General features: G+C 51.0%; 1 protein-coding gene across 1 annotated transcript in view; it reads right to left on the reverse strand.

Annotated features, from left to right (window-relative positions):
• Zc3h3 (zinc finger CCCH-type containing 3) overlaps positions 1 to 20,330 on the reverse strand; it is an 80,336-nt gene that overhangs the window by 31,005 nt on the left and 29,001 nt on the right. Inside the window, 2 exon segments of the mRNA XM_037197562.1 lie at positions 18,074 to 18,121; positions 18,123 to 18,222. Of these exon segments, the coding sequence (XP_037053457.1) occupies positions 18,074 to 18,121; positions 18,123 to 18,222 (148 nt within the window).

Genomic DNA, 20,330 nt, shown 5'->3' on the forward strand with positions numbered 1-20,330 from the left:
ACCAGGGCCATGAGGGACAAGCAGAGCAGAGGCATGAGGTTGGGGGGATCCGGGCACCAGGCACAAAGGAAAAGGGCAATCTTGCCCTGGAGGGCCACAGTAAAGGTAAAGACACACACGGAGAAGGCTGACCGTGTAAACTGCACCAAAGGAAAGAAAGAGGTCAGTTTGGGCAGTTAAGGCCGTGGTTAGGCAGGGGGTGCAAGTGGGTGGCTGTTGGTGAAGGAGGTGGGACAAAGTTGGCTAATTAGGGCCTGAGGCTGACCCCTGATCAGGGCTCCCAGGAAGAGCTCTGCTATGTCGCCCAAGGACTCTACTGGGCATCACTCCTCGGGGGATCCTGCTCCACCCTTTCTCTCACATTAATGAGCAACAGTGATTCGGGGCACCCTTTGCCAGCCCAGCCAGCGGCGGTGGGTAAAGCTAATTGCACTGCCTCCGTTACAAATGCCGCTGCCCTATTACGAGGGGCTGGGCGATTTTATGTACTTTATGTGCTCACGTCTATTCAATTGGTATTTCGATCAATGGATACATTACAAGCTTTCCCTTTAAGAGCCTAATAAACAACAAGATGGAAAGTAAAATTCTCCATAAAATGACACTTTTAAAAATCCATTTCAGCTGAAGCTATTGGTGTTTTGTATGTTAGCTGCAAAAAACAGGTATTGCTGGGCCTTAATGGCCCTACTCAGAGTGCAGAGTTCAGCAACATGGGTAAAGAGGCTGGGGCCCAGTGGCCAGCACAATTATCCTTGGTGGTAACGGCTGGAATGTACCACAGGCAGTGCCCTCAGTCTCTGCAACTGGGCACCAGTTTTCCCATATTGTCAGCCAAGGACCCACTCAATACCAATGTGTCAGCTGCTGAGGGGCATAGTTAGGACCTCAGGTATCCATAGGTCACACTTTCTAAGCAGACCCAGAACGACACTCCTCCACCAAGCCATGGGAAAAGCCCTCCAAGACTGTGTAGGGAATTCAGCTGGCTCCCTGTATGAGGAAAGCCTTGCTATGAAGTGGCCTCTATACCAACACCAGGGAAAGACCACAAGGCTCAACAATAATAACTCACTAGAGTTAGAGGGATGAACAGGTAAATGTGTATGAGAATCAAAATCCTTCAAGATGTTAGCAAAAACCAAGTGGAATAATACATATGGAAGAAAAAGTAGCAAGAACTCAGAAGACTTCACAGCGGGTGTATCTGGCCCACATGTGGAGGCAGTGGCACTCCGTTAACATGGAGAACGGGCAACACACACAGCAAGGCAGGGCCTTCCTGACTGTGCAAGAAACAAAGCGTAAGAAGAAAGTGCAATCTCGTCACTTTGGGATGGCTGTTGGGGAAGGCTACAAAAGCACTCCCTAAAGTTCTCCTGGAAGAACAAGTGTGAAGGAACAATTCCAACGGTCTACCCATCCACTGGTAAAAAGCGGAGCGGCCAGAACAGCCTAGTGTTTCAGGGTCTGAGTGAGGGCTGATACCCATGGGCTTGGTGAGTTAAGGGAGCTCCTTATCTCCTCTGAGAGGTAACTCAGCCCAAGAAGGATCATAGACTCAGAGGTGACTTCCAAGTTGCTGGGAGAAAATAGGACCTTGGGTAGGCAAATTTTTCTTAAAGAACACTATTCATAAAAGAAAAGAATGATAGCCGGGCAGTGGTGGCCCATGCCTTTAATCCCAGCACTGGGAAGGCAAAGGCAGGCGGATCTCTGTGAAAAAGAAACAAAAGAATGATAAATCAGAGCATTAAAAAGCATGCCCTTAGACTGCTGGTGTAGCTCAGTAGTAGAGAACTTGTCTAGCATGTACAAGAACCTGGCTTCAGCAGCAGCAGCAGCAATACAAAAAGCAAGCCCTAGAATGCAAGAAGACATCCAGGGGAAGAATATATCCATAATGTACACAGCACTTCAGCAAATCAATAAAAAGGCAAACACAGGCAAAAGACTTGAAGAACTCGATGAAAAAGTACAACCACAGAATGCTAAGTATGGAAGACACTCAGCAACATTAACTTGTCAGGATAAAGTGCAAGGGCTGGGGAGATGGCTTAGCAAGTTAAGGCTGAGCTGCCAATCCTAACAACCTGAGTTCAATCCCTGGGACTGAACTCAGAAGAAGGAGAACACACACCACCACAAATTGTCATCTGACCCCGTTTGTACACACGTGTGTACACACACACACACACACACACACACCCTCAGTGAGATGCTACCATACACCAGCATCATGGCTCCCGTGGACTGAAGCTGAACATGGAGGACCCCACTTTGCAGTAAGAGACAGGGACTGCAACATTGACGCTGTAACTGCCAGCAGCTGGGCCAACAGCGTGGGAAGCCAGGCAGCTGTCTTATTTACCAATCCTCTCATCCATCCCAAGGCTGAACTCCACAAACATCCAAGTTCTGTCACCTCAAGACATGTCCGACAAGGCTGAGAGCAGCTTCGTGGGCAGATGACAAGGCAAAAAGTAACCAAGACACTCGTTAACAGCAGAATGACAAGTCATGAGAGAAAGCTACCGCGACCCACAGCACCCTGTGCAGCCTGAGGCTCTGCGGTAAGGCGCCCGACTCAGGCTGCCACAGAAAGCTTGGTGCTTCAACAACAGAAACATGTTTCCTCATGAGGCTGAGATCCAGACCCAGGTGCCACTGACTGGTCCCGGGGGAGGCTTCCCTCCGTGGCTCTGGATGGCGCCTTCCCGCTGTTCTCACCCAGCTCTTCTCCAGGCGTGCACCTGTGTCTCCCCCTTTCTTATACGGCGCCAGTCAGACTGGATTAGAGCTGAACATGTATGACCCCAGTTACTTCACTCACTCCCAGAGACCTCTTCTCCAATAAGGTTACATGAGCATCAGAGCTTTTCCTTATGAATTCCAACGGGACACAATCCAATCCACAGCAAGAGGCAAAGAGAAGGAACTCTCTAGAGCCTGCTGTACATTTCTATTACAGGAAAACCTCAGGACAGAGCCTTGGAGATCAGACTGTTGTAGGTTAAGAGGCAGAGGTCTCAGAGAAGGCTCGCCTACAGAAACAGATGCACGGAGTCTTAAGAGGGAGAGAAACTTCACAGCATAGAAAAATAGGACCTTCTGGCAAAGGACCTTCGACAGAAAAGCAAAACCGAAGCTGGGTAAATGACAAAGGTGACACTGTGAACACCCAAAGGGTCCTATGAATCCACGAGAAACAGGCAAGCCAGAGGCAAGTGACTAATAACAATGGTGAGTTAAAGCACTAAACCAAAACTCAAGAGTCCACATTTCTAATGACAGTGGCCACCAAAGACAGGGCAGAGCAGCACACAACTTCTTCTGCAGGACATGTCCACCCGGGTCTCTCAAAACTACGAACAGCCCCCCACCAGACCCACACAACAGCCCAGCCAGTGGCAGATGTCCTAGCAGAGCCCTGTCGTCATCTGAGGGCCCCTGGGAAGACCACAGGAACAACAAGGAAGGATGGTGACCCTCAGGCCAGCTGTCCAACCAGCAACGGGGCGGTGCCTCCTTTGAGGAGGGGGCAGCACGGGGTCTGGAGTCAGGTGCTTTGCAGACTCAATCCTGCGCTGTCACTCCTAATGACACCCAGGGCTCTTCCAGCTCCTCGTGGCACTGCTGGCCCACTCTGCCAGGGTTCCCTAGACCTGGGACAAACAAGAGCCAGGGGGAAGGAAGGGCTAGGATAACCTCCCTACAGCTGAGACCCTGGAGACCCCTAGGTCAGGACATGTCAGAGCTGTCCCTCCAGCTTCAGCTCAGGCTCCTGCTCAGGTTCCGTGGTTAAGCCCTTACCCCGCCCAGGCCCGACCTCCCTGACCCAAACACTCAGGGGAGGAGGGACCATAATTTACGCTTCCCACCTATGCTTTATGGCTTTCTTAATTCAGCTCCTGCTACTATTAATGTAGTTAATGCTGAGATTATATCTATTTTCTGGCGTCAGGCAGAGATTTATTCAAGCCATTTTTCCGGTGGAGGCTCCCACGCTGTTAAATCAAGCACCTTGCCAATTAAGTGCTGACTTGGGAAGTGGGCGCAATCTTAACAGACATCCCACTGCAAATTACACAAGGGACTACAGCTCTGGGGAGGGGCAGGCAGCCGCAGGCACCCTGCTGACTTGAGGAAAGCCCTCAAGAGCCTGGCGTGGTGTTGGCAGTGGCTCAGCGGGAGCTGGGGTCCCAACCTGCCCACCCACCTGTAGACTGACCAGGGTACCTGAGCCTGCTCCTGAGAAAAGGAGGTCTCGCAAACTTCAATCTATACACCAGGTCAACTGTCACCAGCAAAGCACACTGCAAGCCTCCACGAGCCTCAGCTGCCCAGGCAGCATGCGAAACACTGAGACTTCGAACAGCCACAGCAAATGCCAGGTAGAGAAGGGGGGGTGGAGGGCAGAAACCAAAGGACCCAGGCATTATAAGGGGGCAAATGGAGATGAGAGGCTGGGAGGCAGGTGTAAGAGATGGGACAAAAGAGGGCCTCACCCTGACCTGAGAGCCCATGCCCCTGGGGACACTCTGACACCCATGAAAGTGTCATTTCCTCCTGAAAGTACTGTAACAAGATGCCAGCCCTGGCCACCCTCCTACCCAACATGACACAGTGGGGGCATGGGGTGAGCCCACTTGGATCCTAAGTGAGCACTTGGCAGGGAGCCCAAGAAATAGCATGATCCCTTCAGATAGCAGCTACCATGGGAGGGAATCTATCGCTAAAAATGCCATGTTTCTCAGGGTCTAAGGCAAGGCCATCACTACACACCATCCCAACACCAGGCCCAGCCCTGAGAGCTGAAGCACGTTTTGAGGTAAGATCAGCTAGAGGATTGATATATAGGAAGTTAGACATGATATTGATTATTTGAATGACACTTTACTACCACCTCTAAAACCAGGCTAAAAGAGGTATTTAAAACAGCATTTCAGGATGTAAGGCACCAGGTAGCACGGAGTGACAGAGATACTTTGTTTCTCCCCGTCACAGTAGCATCTCCACTTCTCTCTGCTGTGAATGGCCAGGACTGCCCATGCCTGCCCCTCACCCATGGGCTCAGGCACCAACTGCCACTGCACATGGGACAGCACAAATGCCCTCTAAGCTGAAGGAAAAGCTTACGGGCTTTCTGAATGTTCCTTCTTACCACCATCCTCACCCAAACGGAAAGGATGTGCCTTCCAGCTCTGTCATTAAATACTTCATGGTGTGGTCTGTGGTTATGTTGGGGCAGAGTCTCCCTGAGGCCCTCCTGGGCCCTGTCCCTCGGGATTCACCCACAATAGGAAGAGAGACAACCCTCCATCTACAAACCAGAATGGTAAGGTCATACCTGTCTGACTGTGACCTTCTTCACTACAGGCCTATCACACTAGACAGAACGTCAGTCACACAAGCCAACAAGAAGCCTCCAATCAGATTCTGCAACATGGGACTCAGGAACAGGAGCAACACCCAGTGCCTTGGAAGCCAGCCTTGATCTGGGGTCCACAAATTCCTCAGTAGGTACAAACAAGAGCCCATTACCCCCAAGTCCCAGCCTTCTGCCAACAGCCTAGCCCAAGAAGGCTGTCCGTGTGCAATAGAGCTGTGGTAGACTAGTCCATTGGAGGGAAAAGCATTGAGCTGCAAGGTTTCTCCAGAAGCTTGAGTCCAGGGCAGATTGGAGGAGGGTCAGGGTGTGCCCACCTGAGCTATCCCTCAGGCCTGTACTCAAGGCAGCAGCATCTGGGGCTACAGAATCCACGCACAGCAATTACTCCTCTGCTGGGAAGGCCTCGGCCTCCTTGTGCCTGGCAGCATCTTCTGGAGAACGTCTCCCAGTTATGCATAGAGCCTCAGGGTCAAGCACAGTTCCACACAAACAAGGAGGCAAGAGTGAAGGCAGAAAGTGTACATCACAGAGGGACAAGAGCAAGAAGGAAGAAAAGAGCTTACGGAACTCACAGGCAGTCAGTCCATCACAGCACAGCAGACTGAGACCACTTCAGGAGACAGACATCACAAGGGCCAGCAGGAGAATACCCCTGAGGGCGGCAGTGCAGAGCCCCGGGTAGGGAGGATGTGCAGGCACTGTTTTGGGATGACTCCTTGTCCGAGCGCCTCCTGACGCCCTCATGTTGTGGTCTGTCTACCTTCAGTGCTGCCCTAGAGGACAAAGACTAGAGGGACAAATGGATACTCCAGGAAGGCAGGGGAACAGATCGTGCTGCCTGCCCTGCCTTCCTTTGGCTCCACAGGGCCTCAACATGGGGCCATTCCAAGTCCAAGACCCTAGGCCTATGTGTCCAGACGCCTCTTGGTCCTAGCCTGTACCCTTTCCCTGTCTCCCCTCAGACGGTCTTATCACAAACGCTCCAGCCATCGCTTCTTAGCTTCGTGCCAGCAGCCATGAAATCCTGGTAAAACAGCAGCAGCAATGTCGGAAGAGGCTGTCGGAGGGGTGTGTGGCTCTGTGGGAAGAGGATCCTGTAGACTACAGCCTTGTCCCACTCTTCCAGAATTTGAGAGGCAGTTGAGGGATAATTCAGGCTCTGCTCCTACCTGGGAACACAGGTGCACTGAAGTCTCGGAGGGAACTCTCAGTCCAGAACATACTTGTCCTGGTCACAGGGCCATTCTGGAACTCACCCAAAAAAAAAAAAAAAGCTATTAACTTAGATGTGGAGTGACCAAGCAAAGGAACAGAGCCGGGTGCAGAAGCTCCAGCTGGCTTCCTGCTCTGAGGGCAGAGTCTAAGAAAGGTACCTGTTGACAAAGCGTGATGTTCACGTCCTGCCTGTCAGACAGTAGGAACCAACTCAGCCATCAACATCAGCTGGGCCCTGGCACCCAAGAGCTTCTGCCTCGGGGACTCAAGTCTCACTCTTGACTCTGTCCCACCAGTTAGCAAGGGCTGGGTTCAAAGATCTTTGACAAGGGGTTGGAGAGAGAGCTCAGGAGTTAAGAGATCTTATTGCTCTTGTAGAGGACTGGAGTTCAATTCCCAGCACCTACAAGGTGGCTCACAATGGCCTGTAACTCCAGTTCCAGGGGATCTGATGCCCTCTTCTGGTCTCTGCCGACACCAGACATGCAATTGATACACAGATATACATGCAGCAAAGCACTTACACATAAATTAAATAAAGTAATAATAAATAAAAAGATCTCGGAGAAAGTACCCTCTCTTCCTGAGAATCCTGTATCCCTCAGGTATATCCCGGCCTCAGTGTTGGTCAGAGGCTAGCTGCTACCCTTACAAGATGGCTTTCCTGCCCATCCCTCCCTGAAAGGCTTTGAAATGGCATGGGCCTCAGCCTTAGTGGAAGCAGCAGGTGTCCGGCTCAGGAGGATGCCACTCAGCCTTGCAGCCCAGCACCACCGAAGACCCAAGCTCAAAGGCCTGCCTGCCTCAAACAGAAATAAATAACCAAGGCACTCTTTGAAATGACTTCCAAATTAAGAGTTGCATCCATGCTGTCAAGCCCCTGCTAGCAACTTCTGTGGCACCTTCCATGCAAAAACGTATCTCAGCCCATTTATTAGAATGATGAAGGCAAAGGGATCTAAAAATTGCACTCCTTCCTTAATGAGCAGCCGAAGGGATCGGTAAGCATAATTTCAGAAGCCAGTAATATTTTATATAATCGCCGAGTGGTTTAAATTGAAAACCCCCAACTGAATCAATATTTACTGCATTGAAACGAAATGAATAGTAATAAGTCACTAAGCTCCCTGTCCTGTTTCATAAAATAAAAAATTATAAAAATGAGCACAGGCGCAGGGAGGCCATCACATTAACTTTTACAGCACTTGGGGAGCTGTAACCGCCTGTTCTCATAAAATAAAATTCTAAAAAACCTGCCGGAAGAGGCCTCCTTCAACACCACGTGGGTAAGCTTGTGGGGGCCAAAGCAGGAAGGGAATGAAAGCTCCAGGACTCACCCTCAAGGGCCCTCCCCAGGGCCAGAGAGACCCCCGAGATCTCCTGCTACAGGCTGACGACACCTGCCCCTTGCTTAGCTTCTTCTGCACGGAGGACAGAGAGCCAGCTACCTTGAATGCAATCCCTGTTCCCCACAGGCAATATCCTACTTTGGTTTCTTTACCGACTTCTCAAATTTCAGAGTATCAGACGGAATATGAGTGAGCAGCCTGACAGCGGGTACACACAGGGCCCAAACAGACACACTCAGGCCTGCATCTCTTGACCGGCTAGGGAGGGGCAGGAGCGAGCTGGCAGGGAATGGGATCCAGTAAACGTTCCCCGAGATAGAGGCATGGGACCAGGGCTTGGAGCACAATGGTGCTGGCAGACAGCCTGCCTGAGAGGTAAGTGTGTGCAGGTCACTCTATGTGTGTGGCATGGGACAGGTGACAGAGGGGGCAGGTGGGACACACAGAGGAGGGCAAGCACCAGAATGAGGCCCACGACCTTCTGGTTTCCTGGGCCCTAGGCAACCCATGAGGCTGATTCATGAAGGAAAGGGCAGGGAAAGAAGACATGGTACTGTAAAAAAACCAGAGGCACCCCCTCGGCCCAGGAATGAAAAGACAAACCACCACGTAGAATACAACACTTGACTGGATCTTCCACAAAGGAAGAGAACAAAGGGCCTTGACCAAGCTGTGAGTGCTCAACATCATGGTCACCAGGGGATGCAGTGAGACTCTGCTTACACACTGACAGTAGAAATTAAAATAAAGCAAAAACAACAACTCAATAACATCTGGTATAAGGGGAACAGAAAGAATCCTACCCTTAGTAAGGAAGACTAGGCAATTTCATACAACCTGAATATGTTTCTTCTCCACATTCCAGTGATCCCCGCTAGAGAAAAGGGGAAGCTCAAGTGTGCACAGGTGCTGGACAGCCTTTACTCTCATCTCTCAAGTGAGAGTCAGCTCAAACGTTCACCCAAGGAGAATTTGCATCAATATGGAATAAGAAGCCACAAGGAGAAGTATAAAACAGGGGCTGAGCCAGGCAGTGGTGGCGCACACCTTTAATTCCAGCATTCGGGAGGCAGAGCCAGGTGGATCTCTGTGAGTTCGAGGCCAGCCTGGTCTACAGTGTGAGATCCAGAACAGGAACCAAAACTACATAGAGAAACTGTCTTCAAAAAACCAAACAAACAAACAAAAACAGCGCTGGGTGGTGGTGGCACACGCCTTTAATCCCAGCACTCAGGAGGCAGAGGCAGGCGGATCTCTGTGAGTTCAAAGTCAGCCTGGTCTACAGAGTGAGTTCTAGGACAGCCAAGGCTACACAGAGAAACCCTGTCTTGAGAAGAGGGGAGAGAGAGAGAGAGAGAGAGAGAGAGAGAGAGAGAGAGAGAGAGAGAGAGAGAGAGAGAGAGAGAGAGAGAGACAGAGACAACACAAAGTGAGGGACAGTAACGTAGGTGTCATTCCGGAACAAACAAGTGAGCCTAAGGGAGGAGAGAAAGTTGGCCGGGAGCTGCACTGGGGCTGAGGCAGGACCCAGGCAGGGCAGAGGAATGTGTCCCTGTACAGGCAAGTGCTGCCCATATAGCATTCACCAAGACTCAGACTCCCACCCTTAGACTTCTACACTTCACCACGTGTCAAGAACAGTGTGTTACTCTACCTAGCAGGCTCCCTGTTCTCTGTGCTTAGTTGGAGAGAATGAAACTTGCGTTCCAGACTTGAACAATGAACACACAGACTGACGCTGATGGAAGGAAGACTCTCTGGGTTGGAGAGAGCCACAGACTGGTGGTGGCGGTGCCAGTGGTGGTGTGTGCACAAACACACATCCAAGCACAAGCAGATACAGAGGAAATTCAAAATAACATGGCAGGGTGTGTTCGCCCAGGACTAAATGTCAGCACTACTAATGCTTGCCCACAGGAGGCTTTCTACACACTGCAAAGACGACACACCATAAGGAGCAGGGCTTTTATAAAGAAGTGACTGATTCCACGACCACGGAAAGGAAAGTCCAGGGTGAACCTGGAGCACCATGTCCCACAAAAAGTAAGTGTCCAGGGAACAATGAGGCCTTGTTGAAAGAACCCAACCTAGCCTGAAGGATAGGAATGACTGAAGACCAAAATAAATAATGATAAGAACAGATGACAGCCTACTTACCAGTGTAAGTTCAGGACCACACCATCACACACAATCAAGGGGTCACTACTCACAGGCAGAGTTCCATCAACCCACCAGAAGGAAGGAGGGACTGGAAAATCCCTCACAGGTCTAGATGATTGGGTAACAACTCAACAGGGAACCAACGCGAGTCTGCCATGTTCTCACTATCTCCATCGATGGATCAGAGTAACCTGTGCCACACGGGCTGGCCAGAAGCTCCTGGACCACTGAGCAAGCTCACTGAGCAAGCCAAGAACACATCAGAACCTCTACAACACTTCCTGCCCAACAGCAAATCTACACCTAATTCCAAAAAGACATCTAAAAAGCCCAGTGAAGGGACATTCCACACAACACCTGGGGCCTTTACTTACCAAGCACATAACCACAGAGATCAAGTTGGACCTCAGATGTCCGTCCTGCCTAGAGACTTGTGTAGGACCACAAAGACAGGTCCTCAAGAACCAGTACAAAGGCACAAAAGGCAATGCAGTGTATGGGCAAAATGAAAATAACTGGTAGGCTTAGGTAAAGAATATATTAGTTCTATATTGTTTCTGCACCTTTTCTCTAAGTACAAAATATATCAAAATAAAAGGGTTATTCAAAAAAAAAAAAAAAAAAGTAGGAAACTAGTTGGGAAAGGGAACATGTGAGCCATGAACCAAAAGCAACTCCTTCCTCCCTCCTTTGCTAGGCACCACTGACACAGTTGGAACAAGGAGGCAGCCTGTGACCCAGAGCCAAGGACCAGATTCAGAAAAGCTTCAGCCCTAGACCAGTGCCACCTCTAGCCCAGGCCCAGCAGCTACGGCTTTTGGACCTGCTGGCAGCCATCTACAGGCCACCTCAGCAGGCCCCAGTGGGCCCTGCATGGGACAGAAGCTGCATAACCCCATTCACAGACACTATATCCACCACTGTCACTCTACAGCAAGAGCTGGGACAGGGGGCTGGCTTGCTTTGTCTAGGCCTGCTTGGCCACTCCAGGGCCCCATATTCATCCTCTAAGGCCAGACTCCTCTGCTCCAGACCCAGCTGAGCACCCGCACTGTTACTTCCCTGGCCTCCTATGGGGTTCCCTAGGATCGACCAATCTAGGCTGTACCATTTCCCCTACAAAGAGGCCACTGCTTTGCCTATGATCTTCTACTCACCAACAGGCACCCCAGCTTCAGAGAAGTCCTGAGAGCTATACCTAGGTCTGCTGTTCTTCTCAGCCTAGGGACAATGACATGTTCCGGCTGGCCTCTGCTGGGCTGTAGCTCCCAAGTAAGAAGGGGTCTTCAATGATTACTGAGTGAGGGAACACACAAGTGATGACACCAGAGCGAGACAGAAACCACATGGGCTGTACTCAGTTTGTCAGGCACTTCAGATCTAGTCCCTAAGCAGGAAGGAAGGCCTCACCCACTGTGGCCTGCCGACGACACCCACTTGATAGAGCTTGGAAGAAAGGTCAGGAAGCTAGACTGTGACCTGCGTCACAACATCCACACAGTCAACAAGTAAAATATGGGTGCCAATCAGGTGAATAACCCTAACCCACATGACCACCATTCTATGCTACCCGCCAGAGACCCCGTTCCCCAGAACCACAGTATTGGACACTCCTTTCCTCTTGTCCTGGCCTTGCGTGAATCAGGAAACCCCTATTCTTAGACCCCCTGACCTGGGGTAACAGCCTTTGCATACATGCAACCCTGTGTGTGTATGTAAGGAGGCTGGTCTTGACTCACATTCCCAATACTGACACTGAGGTGAGGGAAGGGAATCAGAGGAGGCTGTGGTGGCTCCCAGATGGACAGCAATGCTTCTAACCACTGTACCCACTATATGCAGCACCACCCCAGGGATCCCGTCTTCTTTCCTTACCATCCCTATTGACCTCCACAATACAGCACTCCTGCAAGAGCATCAGGCACAGAGGGAGGCTCAGAGCTATGGCTCAGATGTACGCCACTCATCCTACTGAAAACATGCAAGCCACCTGGATGAGGGAGGTCCTCACAGTCAAGGCCAAAGCTGCAAATGCTGAGGGACCCAGCAGAGCAAGTTCCTGGTCTTAAGGAAGGAAGCCTGACAGCAGAAGAATTGGTTGTCCTGAGACAGGGGGACAAGGCAGTCTGACGGTCAGTGGCACTGTGGTAGCAGGCCCTAAGGCCAAAGCATGGCCTGGGCTGAGACAACAGTCAAAGAGGCTCAGTTCTGCCCTTGAGGGAGGTGGACTATCTTGAGTAAGCCTACCTTTTTCTCCACCACAGCCGGAACTAGAGACACCTTTCACCTGCAGAGCTGGAGGCGGCAACCCCCAAGGAGGGCTTACAACGGCGCTGCCTCATTAGCAAGTACCTGGAGGGAATAATGCCCATCCTATACCTCGTGATACCCCCACTGGACTGGCCCAGGAACAGACCAGTGGACCCTGCCTCGGAGCCAGCTCCTTTCCTCTCAGCAGATATTCTAAACTCTTCTCCAGGCCACAGAAACGCAGGCCCTCCTGCTATGGCCTGTGCTGCCTTGCCCTAACCCCTAAAAGTCTTGCTTCCAGATGGGTCTTCCCCCAGACCAAACCCCAATGTGCCATTTTGGACAGATTTCAGCACCTCGGCGTGTACTACCAGTGGCTACTCATTTGTCCACGTACTTCCCAACTGCCATCCCTACTAGGACCTAGGTTCCAACAGGCCCTAACCTAATACACTTTCACCCCCTTGGCATCTAAGGCCATCAGTGTGAATAGAACTCCATACTGAGCTGAGCTAGGGCCTTGGTAAACTGCCAGAGGGCTGTATAAGACCAGGGAAGAGACCAAGGTGGAAGTAATCCTGGAGAGAAGGACCACTGGCCTCATAAGGAATCACCCTAAGTACCTCTTACTACTACACTCTCTTAGAATGTCTGGAAGCTGTGGCAACTCCAGCTCTCGCTGACAGTGAACCGTACATCCCCTGTCACGGATGGAATGCTGCAGCCCTAGATCTAAGAAATGTCATTAGGAGGCAGGGCCTTTGGGAGGCTATTAAGAATCAGATTAGGGCCCGAGGATCGGGTCCTCAGGATGGGATGAGTGTCCTTAAGTAAAAAGACCAAATGTCCATGAGCTCTCTTCTCCCTTATATGAAGATGTCCCCCCAGTAAACCAAAAGCAAGTCCTTCCCAGCCCCCCACAATCTGTCTTCACCCTGATCTCAGACTTTGGCCTCCAGAAGTGAGAGGTAAATTCCCACTTCTGAGCTATACACATGGTGACACTTTGTTGTGGCAGCCTTGGCAGTCACAAGACAGTCCCCTGCACAGAGAGCAGGCAGGAGGCAGAGCAGGGCGGCTGCGACAGCCAGGCTAGTAGGTGCACCTGCTCATTAAGGAAACACATAGAGACAGAGCACAGGAAGCGGCCGTGAAGTAGAGCCTCCTCCCATCCTTGGCTGAATCCTCTTTAATGAGACGTCACTTTGGGAGAAGCGTTTCAGAGCCTTTCAGAATCTTGGCCTAAACCTCGTCAAACTGCACAGAGATTACTTAAGATTTACCGCACGGGCACAAAATAAAATAAAATAAGGCACCCCAGCAAGCAGCAGCTCTGTGACAGGACCATTTGTAGTTGGGCTGGAAAAGCCTCTCGATTCATCTGCTTAAGCACAGTGGCTTCTGTTTATTTCGCACTTTCATGTCAAATGAATTTGGAGAAAGAAAAAAAGTGACAGGCAGTTTAGGGATATAAGTCACATTTCAGCTTCAGTTCAGATTAATGAACTTGCTGAGAGCCACAAGGACACAGCAAATCCACAAATCTTAGGGAAAAAAACCCGCCCGCCCGCCATGCTGATGTGCTCTTCTGTTGTAGGATGGCTCCTCTCTGAAGCCTCACTCAATTTCTGCCCCTGTATCTCAGACCCCAGGCCTGCACAGCATCCTTTGGGCCACTTGGGCTGGTTCTGGGCCTGAAACCCCTGGGGACAAGCCCTGTGCCAAGACAAGAGTGGTGTACAATGCTCGAGGATTTGCTCTGGGAGGCCGAGGTGAGGCCAAGTGAGGTGCAGTGGGGCCCCCAGGCCCTGGACTGAGCGAACTAAACAATGGTTCCATCCTGCTGACCCCTCTGTGCATGAGCTAGTACCACTTTCAACAGAGAAGCCGCAGAGCTGAGCAGTACCCAAGCACCCAAGAAGACAGAGATGGGTACCACAGACACTACCCTCAAAGTCAGAGTCCTGTACCAGAACGGACTGTGGTCCTTTCACCTTGTCACAGGCCTCTATGCATCCACCTGGCCAGGGCAACAGATGAGCTTGTCAACCACAGCCTCAATGGGCATGCCCATCCTCAGAGACCCAGAATGGGACTACCTCAAAGTCCTAAGGGTACCTCAGCAGCCTCCCAGTCTTCTGCCTAGACAGAGACAAGCATTGACCAGCCAAAAAAATCTGAGGTCACTAGCTGACTTCCATGTCCAGCCCAGAGAGTGTCAACAGTAGAAAGAGGACCCACTTCCCCTCCTGGGAGTATTCTGTCAGCATATTACCATCAGTTTCTCATGACCTTAAAGTAAGGTCACCTCCTAGCACAATGTGTTCAGACAATAGATGGTGGCAGTTCCCCTACACTGCCACCTGAGGCTCCAAGGAAGGGATGTACAGAACTTCCCAGAAGGGAAAAAGATGGTCACCCTGCCTTTTCCCCAGAACAGTAGCCGTGCTAACTGCCCAAGGTGCAGAGACTTTCTGCCTCCCCAGGAAAGCAGAGGGAAGAACACAGGCACAAGGCCCCAGGATGTAGCAAGGAGGCCTCACCCAAGTTATGATGTTGCCCAGTCACTGACAAGCTCTGCTTAGGATGAGGCAAACAGGCTGGTCTCCAGGCCTTTGAGGACCCACCTAAACCCTGGAACCTCTCTGCCACTCACTGTCCATGTCTTCCATACTTACGACCTACTATTCCCTTCTGATACTTCAGAATGAATAATGCCAATCCAAGGGCAGATTAGGAAATTAAGGCTTCAAACCAGAAGTGGCTTACCCACCCAAGGTCATGTAGCAAGCCATCCTCTCCAGAGTGGTCAAATCTCTAAGCACAGTATCTGCAAAGACTGAGAAGAGGCCATCTCCTATCCATGCTGAGTCACCCCACCACATGTGTTCACCACTCTCCAACGCTGTCCATCAAAACTTCCAAGATTGCTAGGGCTACCCACCAGACCCTCCAGGGATGTCCTCCCTCCCCAGGTGGAGGCAGCTATGGGCCTAAGGTGAGTCCCAGTAAAGAGCACTGCTTTCTCTTCACTCCAGCGGTCCTTGGTCTGCGGTGGCCTGAATCCAACGTCATCCCACTCCCTCCTACGGCACAAGGAGACCTGAGAAAGCAACCTTCACAGTCAGCTGCACCGAAGCAGGCCTGCCAAATACTCACTGTGGCCCCGGCTCTGACAGGGCACAGACAGCAGAGAAGCAGGTACCACCGCCGCTTCACCGCTGCCCTTAGAGACAAGCTCTTTCTTCTGCTTCAATAAGCCAAGCCCAAGTGTATGCAGCGGGCGATAGCAGGTCGAACAACTAGCTGGCAGCCATTCTGCTGAGCAGGCAGCCACACCAGGGCATGGGTGACCTTGGGTAAGGGAGGCCCAATCTGCCGGCAGTCGCTCTTTCCAGGGTCTCATGAGAGCTGTATACCTAAGCTTAGTTCCTTCCCTAGGCCCAGAAGTCATGACCCATAAGAGTTCCAAATACCTGACAAGGGCTTAGAAGTGACCAGGGTGAGTGGTCAGGAAAGAGTGGAAGGCCCTCTACATACCCTCAGCAACTGTGTCCAGCTTGGTAAGCTGAACTATACCTCTGAGTACAGGGAGAACACTGAGGCCTGGAGCCCACAACTACTGGCTAGCATATCAATTCATTTCAGACACCTATGGCTGTGGGTCCTGAGCCATCAAAAGGGAATATCCACCCCACCTCCTGCCCACCCATACAGTTGAACCACACCAGGTACCACCTTTACAGGACAGGAAGTTTAGAGAGAAGAGCCCAGTTGACTTGGCTGCTCTTTACCTTCTAGTCTCCACAAGAGACTGTGTGGCATGCCCACTGACTGTGCACCCACAGACCTACAACCAACAGTTCACTTTTGCAGGACTCTCTCAGCCCACTGGAGCCTGGGCACAAGTTTCTACATAAGGACTCCTTTAGGGCCCTCCTAGGAAGCCCTGCTGAAACCTGGAGCCTGCTTAGCTCTCCAAGGTTGGAGGGAGCAGGTGGCTGGGTCCCCGAGGAGCATTACCTTGTGCCCCTATCCATGCCCCACGAGGAGGGATGCAGGACTAATACTGGCTGCAGGAGGGGGAGGTTCTCACTAGCTGAGAATCAATAAATCTGAACCTCATTCACGATGATCTGGGGCTCTTATTAAGTAAATTAATTTAAGTTAATTTAGCTCGATCATGACTCCCGATCACAGTGATTTAGTGAGGGGGAAATTGCATTAGGAAAGGCCATGCTCACCAGATAGAGGAACGGAAGAAAATTAGATCCACTTAGCAATGTGAATTAATATGGAAATAGCAGGTGTAAATTTAACCTTATCGAGAGAGTAAAAATTATCTTCATAAATTTGTAGAAATAGCCCCCAAGATGCATATAAATCTATTTAAAACAAAAATATTACAAAAAGTGCAGTAAAATTAATTTAAAATATACTTCCAGCTATTGCCTCCAGAAAAGTCGGCAACAGGGCCAAGTCTGGTGTGGCCAGTAGTAAGGGAGGAGGCCAGTAGACCTTGGACATACAAGCTAAGTAAGTGTATGACCCACACCCCCTTCGCCGCCACAGGCCCCAGAGCAGGCAGGGCTGTCCACACGGCATGATGTACCTGTGGTATCAGCCCGACCTGGACTCCTCTGGGCAGCAGCAGGAACACCGGCAAAGCAGGACTGCTGGAGGGCAGCAGGCCCTGGGAAGTGCTGCTCTACAAGTGGATCTGCCCAGGCTCCAGACCTACAGCTCCCCCAGCACAAGGCTAGGCCACTCCTTGCTCCCTACCTATCCACTGGACTGCCACCGCTCCCTGAGTCTGCAGGTAGGACACTCTCACCTCAAAACAAAGAGATGAGTGGGGAGCAATGTCCCAAAAGAGCCCAGCGAAGACCCCCAAATGCCACACACACACAGGCTTTTCCTGTAATCTGCTGTCCCTACCCTGTGGCTGTCTGACACAGTAGCTACAGCAAGGCCAGTGCATTCATTGAGACAGCCTAGGCAGGGCAATGAAGAACCCTACAGCACCGTTCTTTGGTTGGTTGGTTTTTTTTTTTTGTTTGTTTGTTTTATTTTGTTTTTCAAGACAGGGTTTCTCTGTGTAGCTTTGGTGCCTGTCCTGGATCTCGCTCTGTAGACCAGGCTGGCCTCGAACTCACAGAGATCCTCCTGCCTCTGCATCCCAAGTGCTGGGATTAAAGGTGTGCAGCAGCAGCAGCAGCAGCAGCAGCAGCAGCAGCACCACCACCACCACCACCACCACCACCGCCCGGCTACATCACCATTCTTGACAGTTAATATGTTGGTAGTTTTCAGACAGGCTGCTCAGGGCCTGACTTCTCTCACCAGAAATTTCTCAGCAAGGACACTCATGGGCAGCTCATTGTAGAGGACTCAAATATGTCGGGGCAGCTCTATCCATGGTGCATGAGGTCCCACAAATTAGTAGGCTTGCTGACATCAGCAATGGACTTACGCACACATACATTTTTGTAGGCATGCCATATAAGCAAGCTGGCTGTGTATATGGTGTACAAATTGCTAAACAAATGAAAAAAATTAGGTTGTTTGCCAATTAAGATGTTGCACACCATGTAGCTCCTTGAAGAAGCTGAGATCCCAGAAGCCTTAGGTCTCAATCTTCAGCCCTCAATGCCTAGACAGTGAGCCAGTACCCAGGTTTGTAGACATCTAGATAAGGCCCTCCTACCTGGATAATGAGATTCGCCGGGCCCGCCAGGAGGGTAGAGATGAGGGAAGGATGGAGCACTGAGGGAGAAGTTGGGGTCTTCTTGACAATGCGATAGCGGGTCTTGATCACCTTATTGGAGGGTGGGGTCCGCATGTGTACATTGGAGGCTGCAAAGGAAACGCAGGCTTTAGCATGGATCAGCAGGGGCAGGGCTAGCAAGCCTTAAGGGGCCAAGGCTATTTTCTGAGTTAGGGGGATCTCTATTACCCCTGGTCTCCAGCCTCACCCCTTGTACACACACAGATGTCTCCAAAGAGCCTGGCAGCTAAGGCTTTCAGAGGTGGCTGGTGTGGCCTCCGAGAGCCCAGAACATCCTCACAGCCATCGTAACAGGATGGGAACACTGCATGACTGTTCCCAGTAGGAGCAGAAGCCCAGCAAGCTGATCCCCAGGCAACAGGGAGCCCTTCCTTACAAGTGAGAGTCCATACCAGGAACGCTAGACTCCAAACTCCAAGGTTGGTCCCAGAGGCTGGAGCAGACAAAGTCCTGCCCCTGTGCATGGGAGGGGCACCAGAAAACTCAACTTCCTCTCCAGCACCTCCCAACACCATGCCCAAACAGATTTATGTACTTAATCACTGTTTTCATAACATTCTGTGGAGTGATATCCACGATGGCTTTTTCTTGCTGAATGTTTCTTGCAATTAGCAGGGATCTGTTTTGCCCGAGTTCCCTTCCACTTGATAGCCAGCAATTTCTCCATAGCTTCAAGGAATGCGCCTAATTGCCCGACTTTCATAATGTACAGCTCTAACTGCCCAGATAATTAAAGCTAACACGGCCGCCTCTCATGGCTGCTCCCCTCTGGCATGAGACTCGGGGCCCTGAACAGAACCAAGCCAAACACACCCAGGTGGTCTGAGTCCCTTGAGTCTGTGCCTAGCTTCCTCCTGCTCCAGGAACACTCAAAGATACTTGTCTGTCCCCGCTCTGTATTCAGGCTGTGAGTAGCTCTGAATGACCCAGCTGCTGTGACAGTTCCTGAGAGTGACCTGCTGGAGACCAGCAGAGCTCCCACATTTCAGCTTCCTGAAGCAGCGCCTCAGCCCTGTTAACAGGCTCTGGAAAGGCCAGGGAAAAGATGAGCCACATACCCACAGTGCCCACATCACAACCGTCCTTCCTCACTGAGATGGCACTGAAAGCCCCTCCCTTGGGCACTGAATGCCCCACTGCATCAGAGCTACAGCTTCAACCAGGGCTTCAGTCAGCACACACACTGTCTCAGGGTCACCTGGTCAAAGCCCTCCTGGGTTGGGTTGGGGTTCAGTGACCCGCAGAGTGACAGAGCAAGAGCTATCTGGTCCCAGGGAACAGAGGCAGATGCCAGCCAAAACGATGCCATAGCAGCATCCAGAGGACTCCTGCCAGCTATCCCTCTAACTGCCATCACACCCTATTCAACAAGTTCACTTTTCTATTGAGAACTCAGTAAGAAGGTATTAGTTAATCGAGTTACTTGTGTGTAGGTGAATGCACACACGCACATGTGTCACACCGCCCACGTGGAGATCAGAAAACCACTTAGGGAAGTCTCCTTACACCATGTGGGTCCCAGGGATCCAATTCCGGTCCTCATACTGGGCAGCAAATACCGTCACCACTGAGGCATCTCGCCAGCTTTTCAGATTTTCTCTCTCTCTCTCTCTCTCTCTCTCTCTCTCTCTCTCTCTCTCTCTCTCTCTCCCTCCCTCCCTCTTAGCTTTGAAAAGTTTTATTTATTTTTCTGACTTTCTCTTTTTTTCTCCCTCTTCTGGTTCTCTCTGTTCCCATCTTTGTCTGTCTCAGTCTCTCTCCTTCATGTCATCTCTATTTCCCATCTCCTTGTCTGTCTCTCTCCCAGTCTCTAAGAACAGCAGGTTCTGACCAAGGAGAAAACAGGAATTCAGAAACCAAGCAGGAAGCTGCATTAGAGCTGGAAAGATGACTCAGCAGTTAACAACACTTACTGCTCTTGCAGAGGACCTAAGTTTGGTTCCCAGCACCCACAGCAGGGCACTCATAAGCACCTATAACTCCAGCTCCAGAGGATCTAAAGCCCTTTCCTGACCTCCATAGGCACCTACACTTACATGCACGTACCCAAACACAGACACAGACATACACACACACATAGAGATACACGCATGTACACGTGTACACACACTACATGCCTTTAATCCCAGCACTCAGGAGGCAGAGGCAAGCAGATCTCTGAATTCAAGGCTACCCT

Source organism: Peromyscus leucopus, chromosome 20 (assembly GCF_004664715.2).
Source record: "Peromyscus leucopus breed LL Stock chromosome 20, UCI_PerLeu_2.1, whole genome shotgun sequence".
Taxonomy (NCBI): domain Eukaryota; kingdom Metazoa; phylum Chordata; class Mammalia; order Rodentia; family Cricetidae; genus Peromyscus; species Peromyscus leucopus.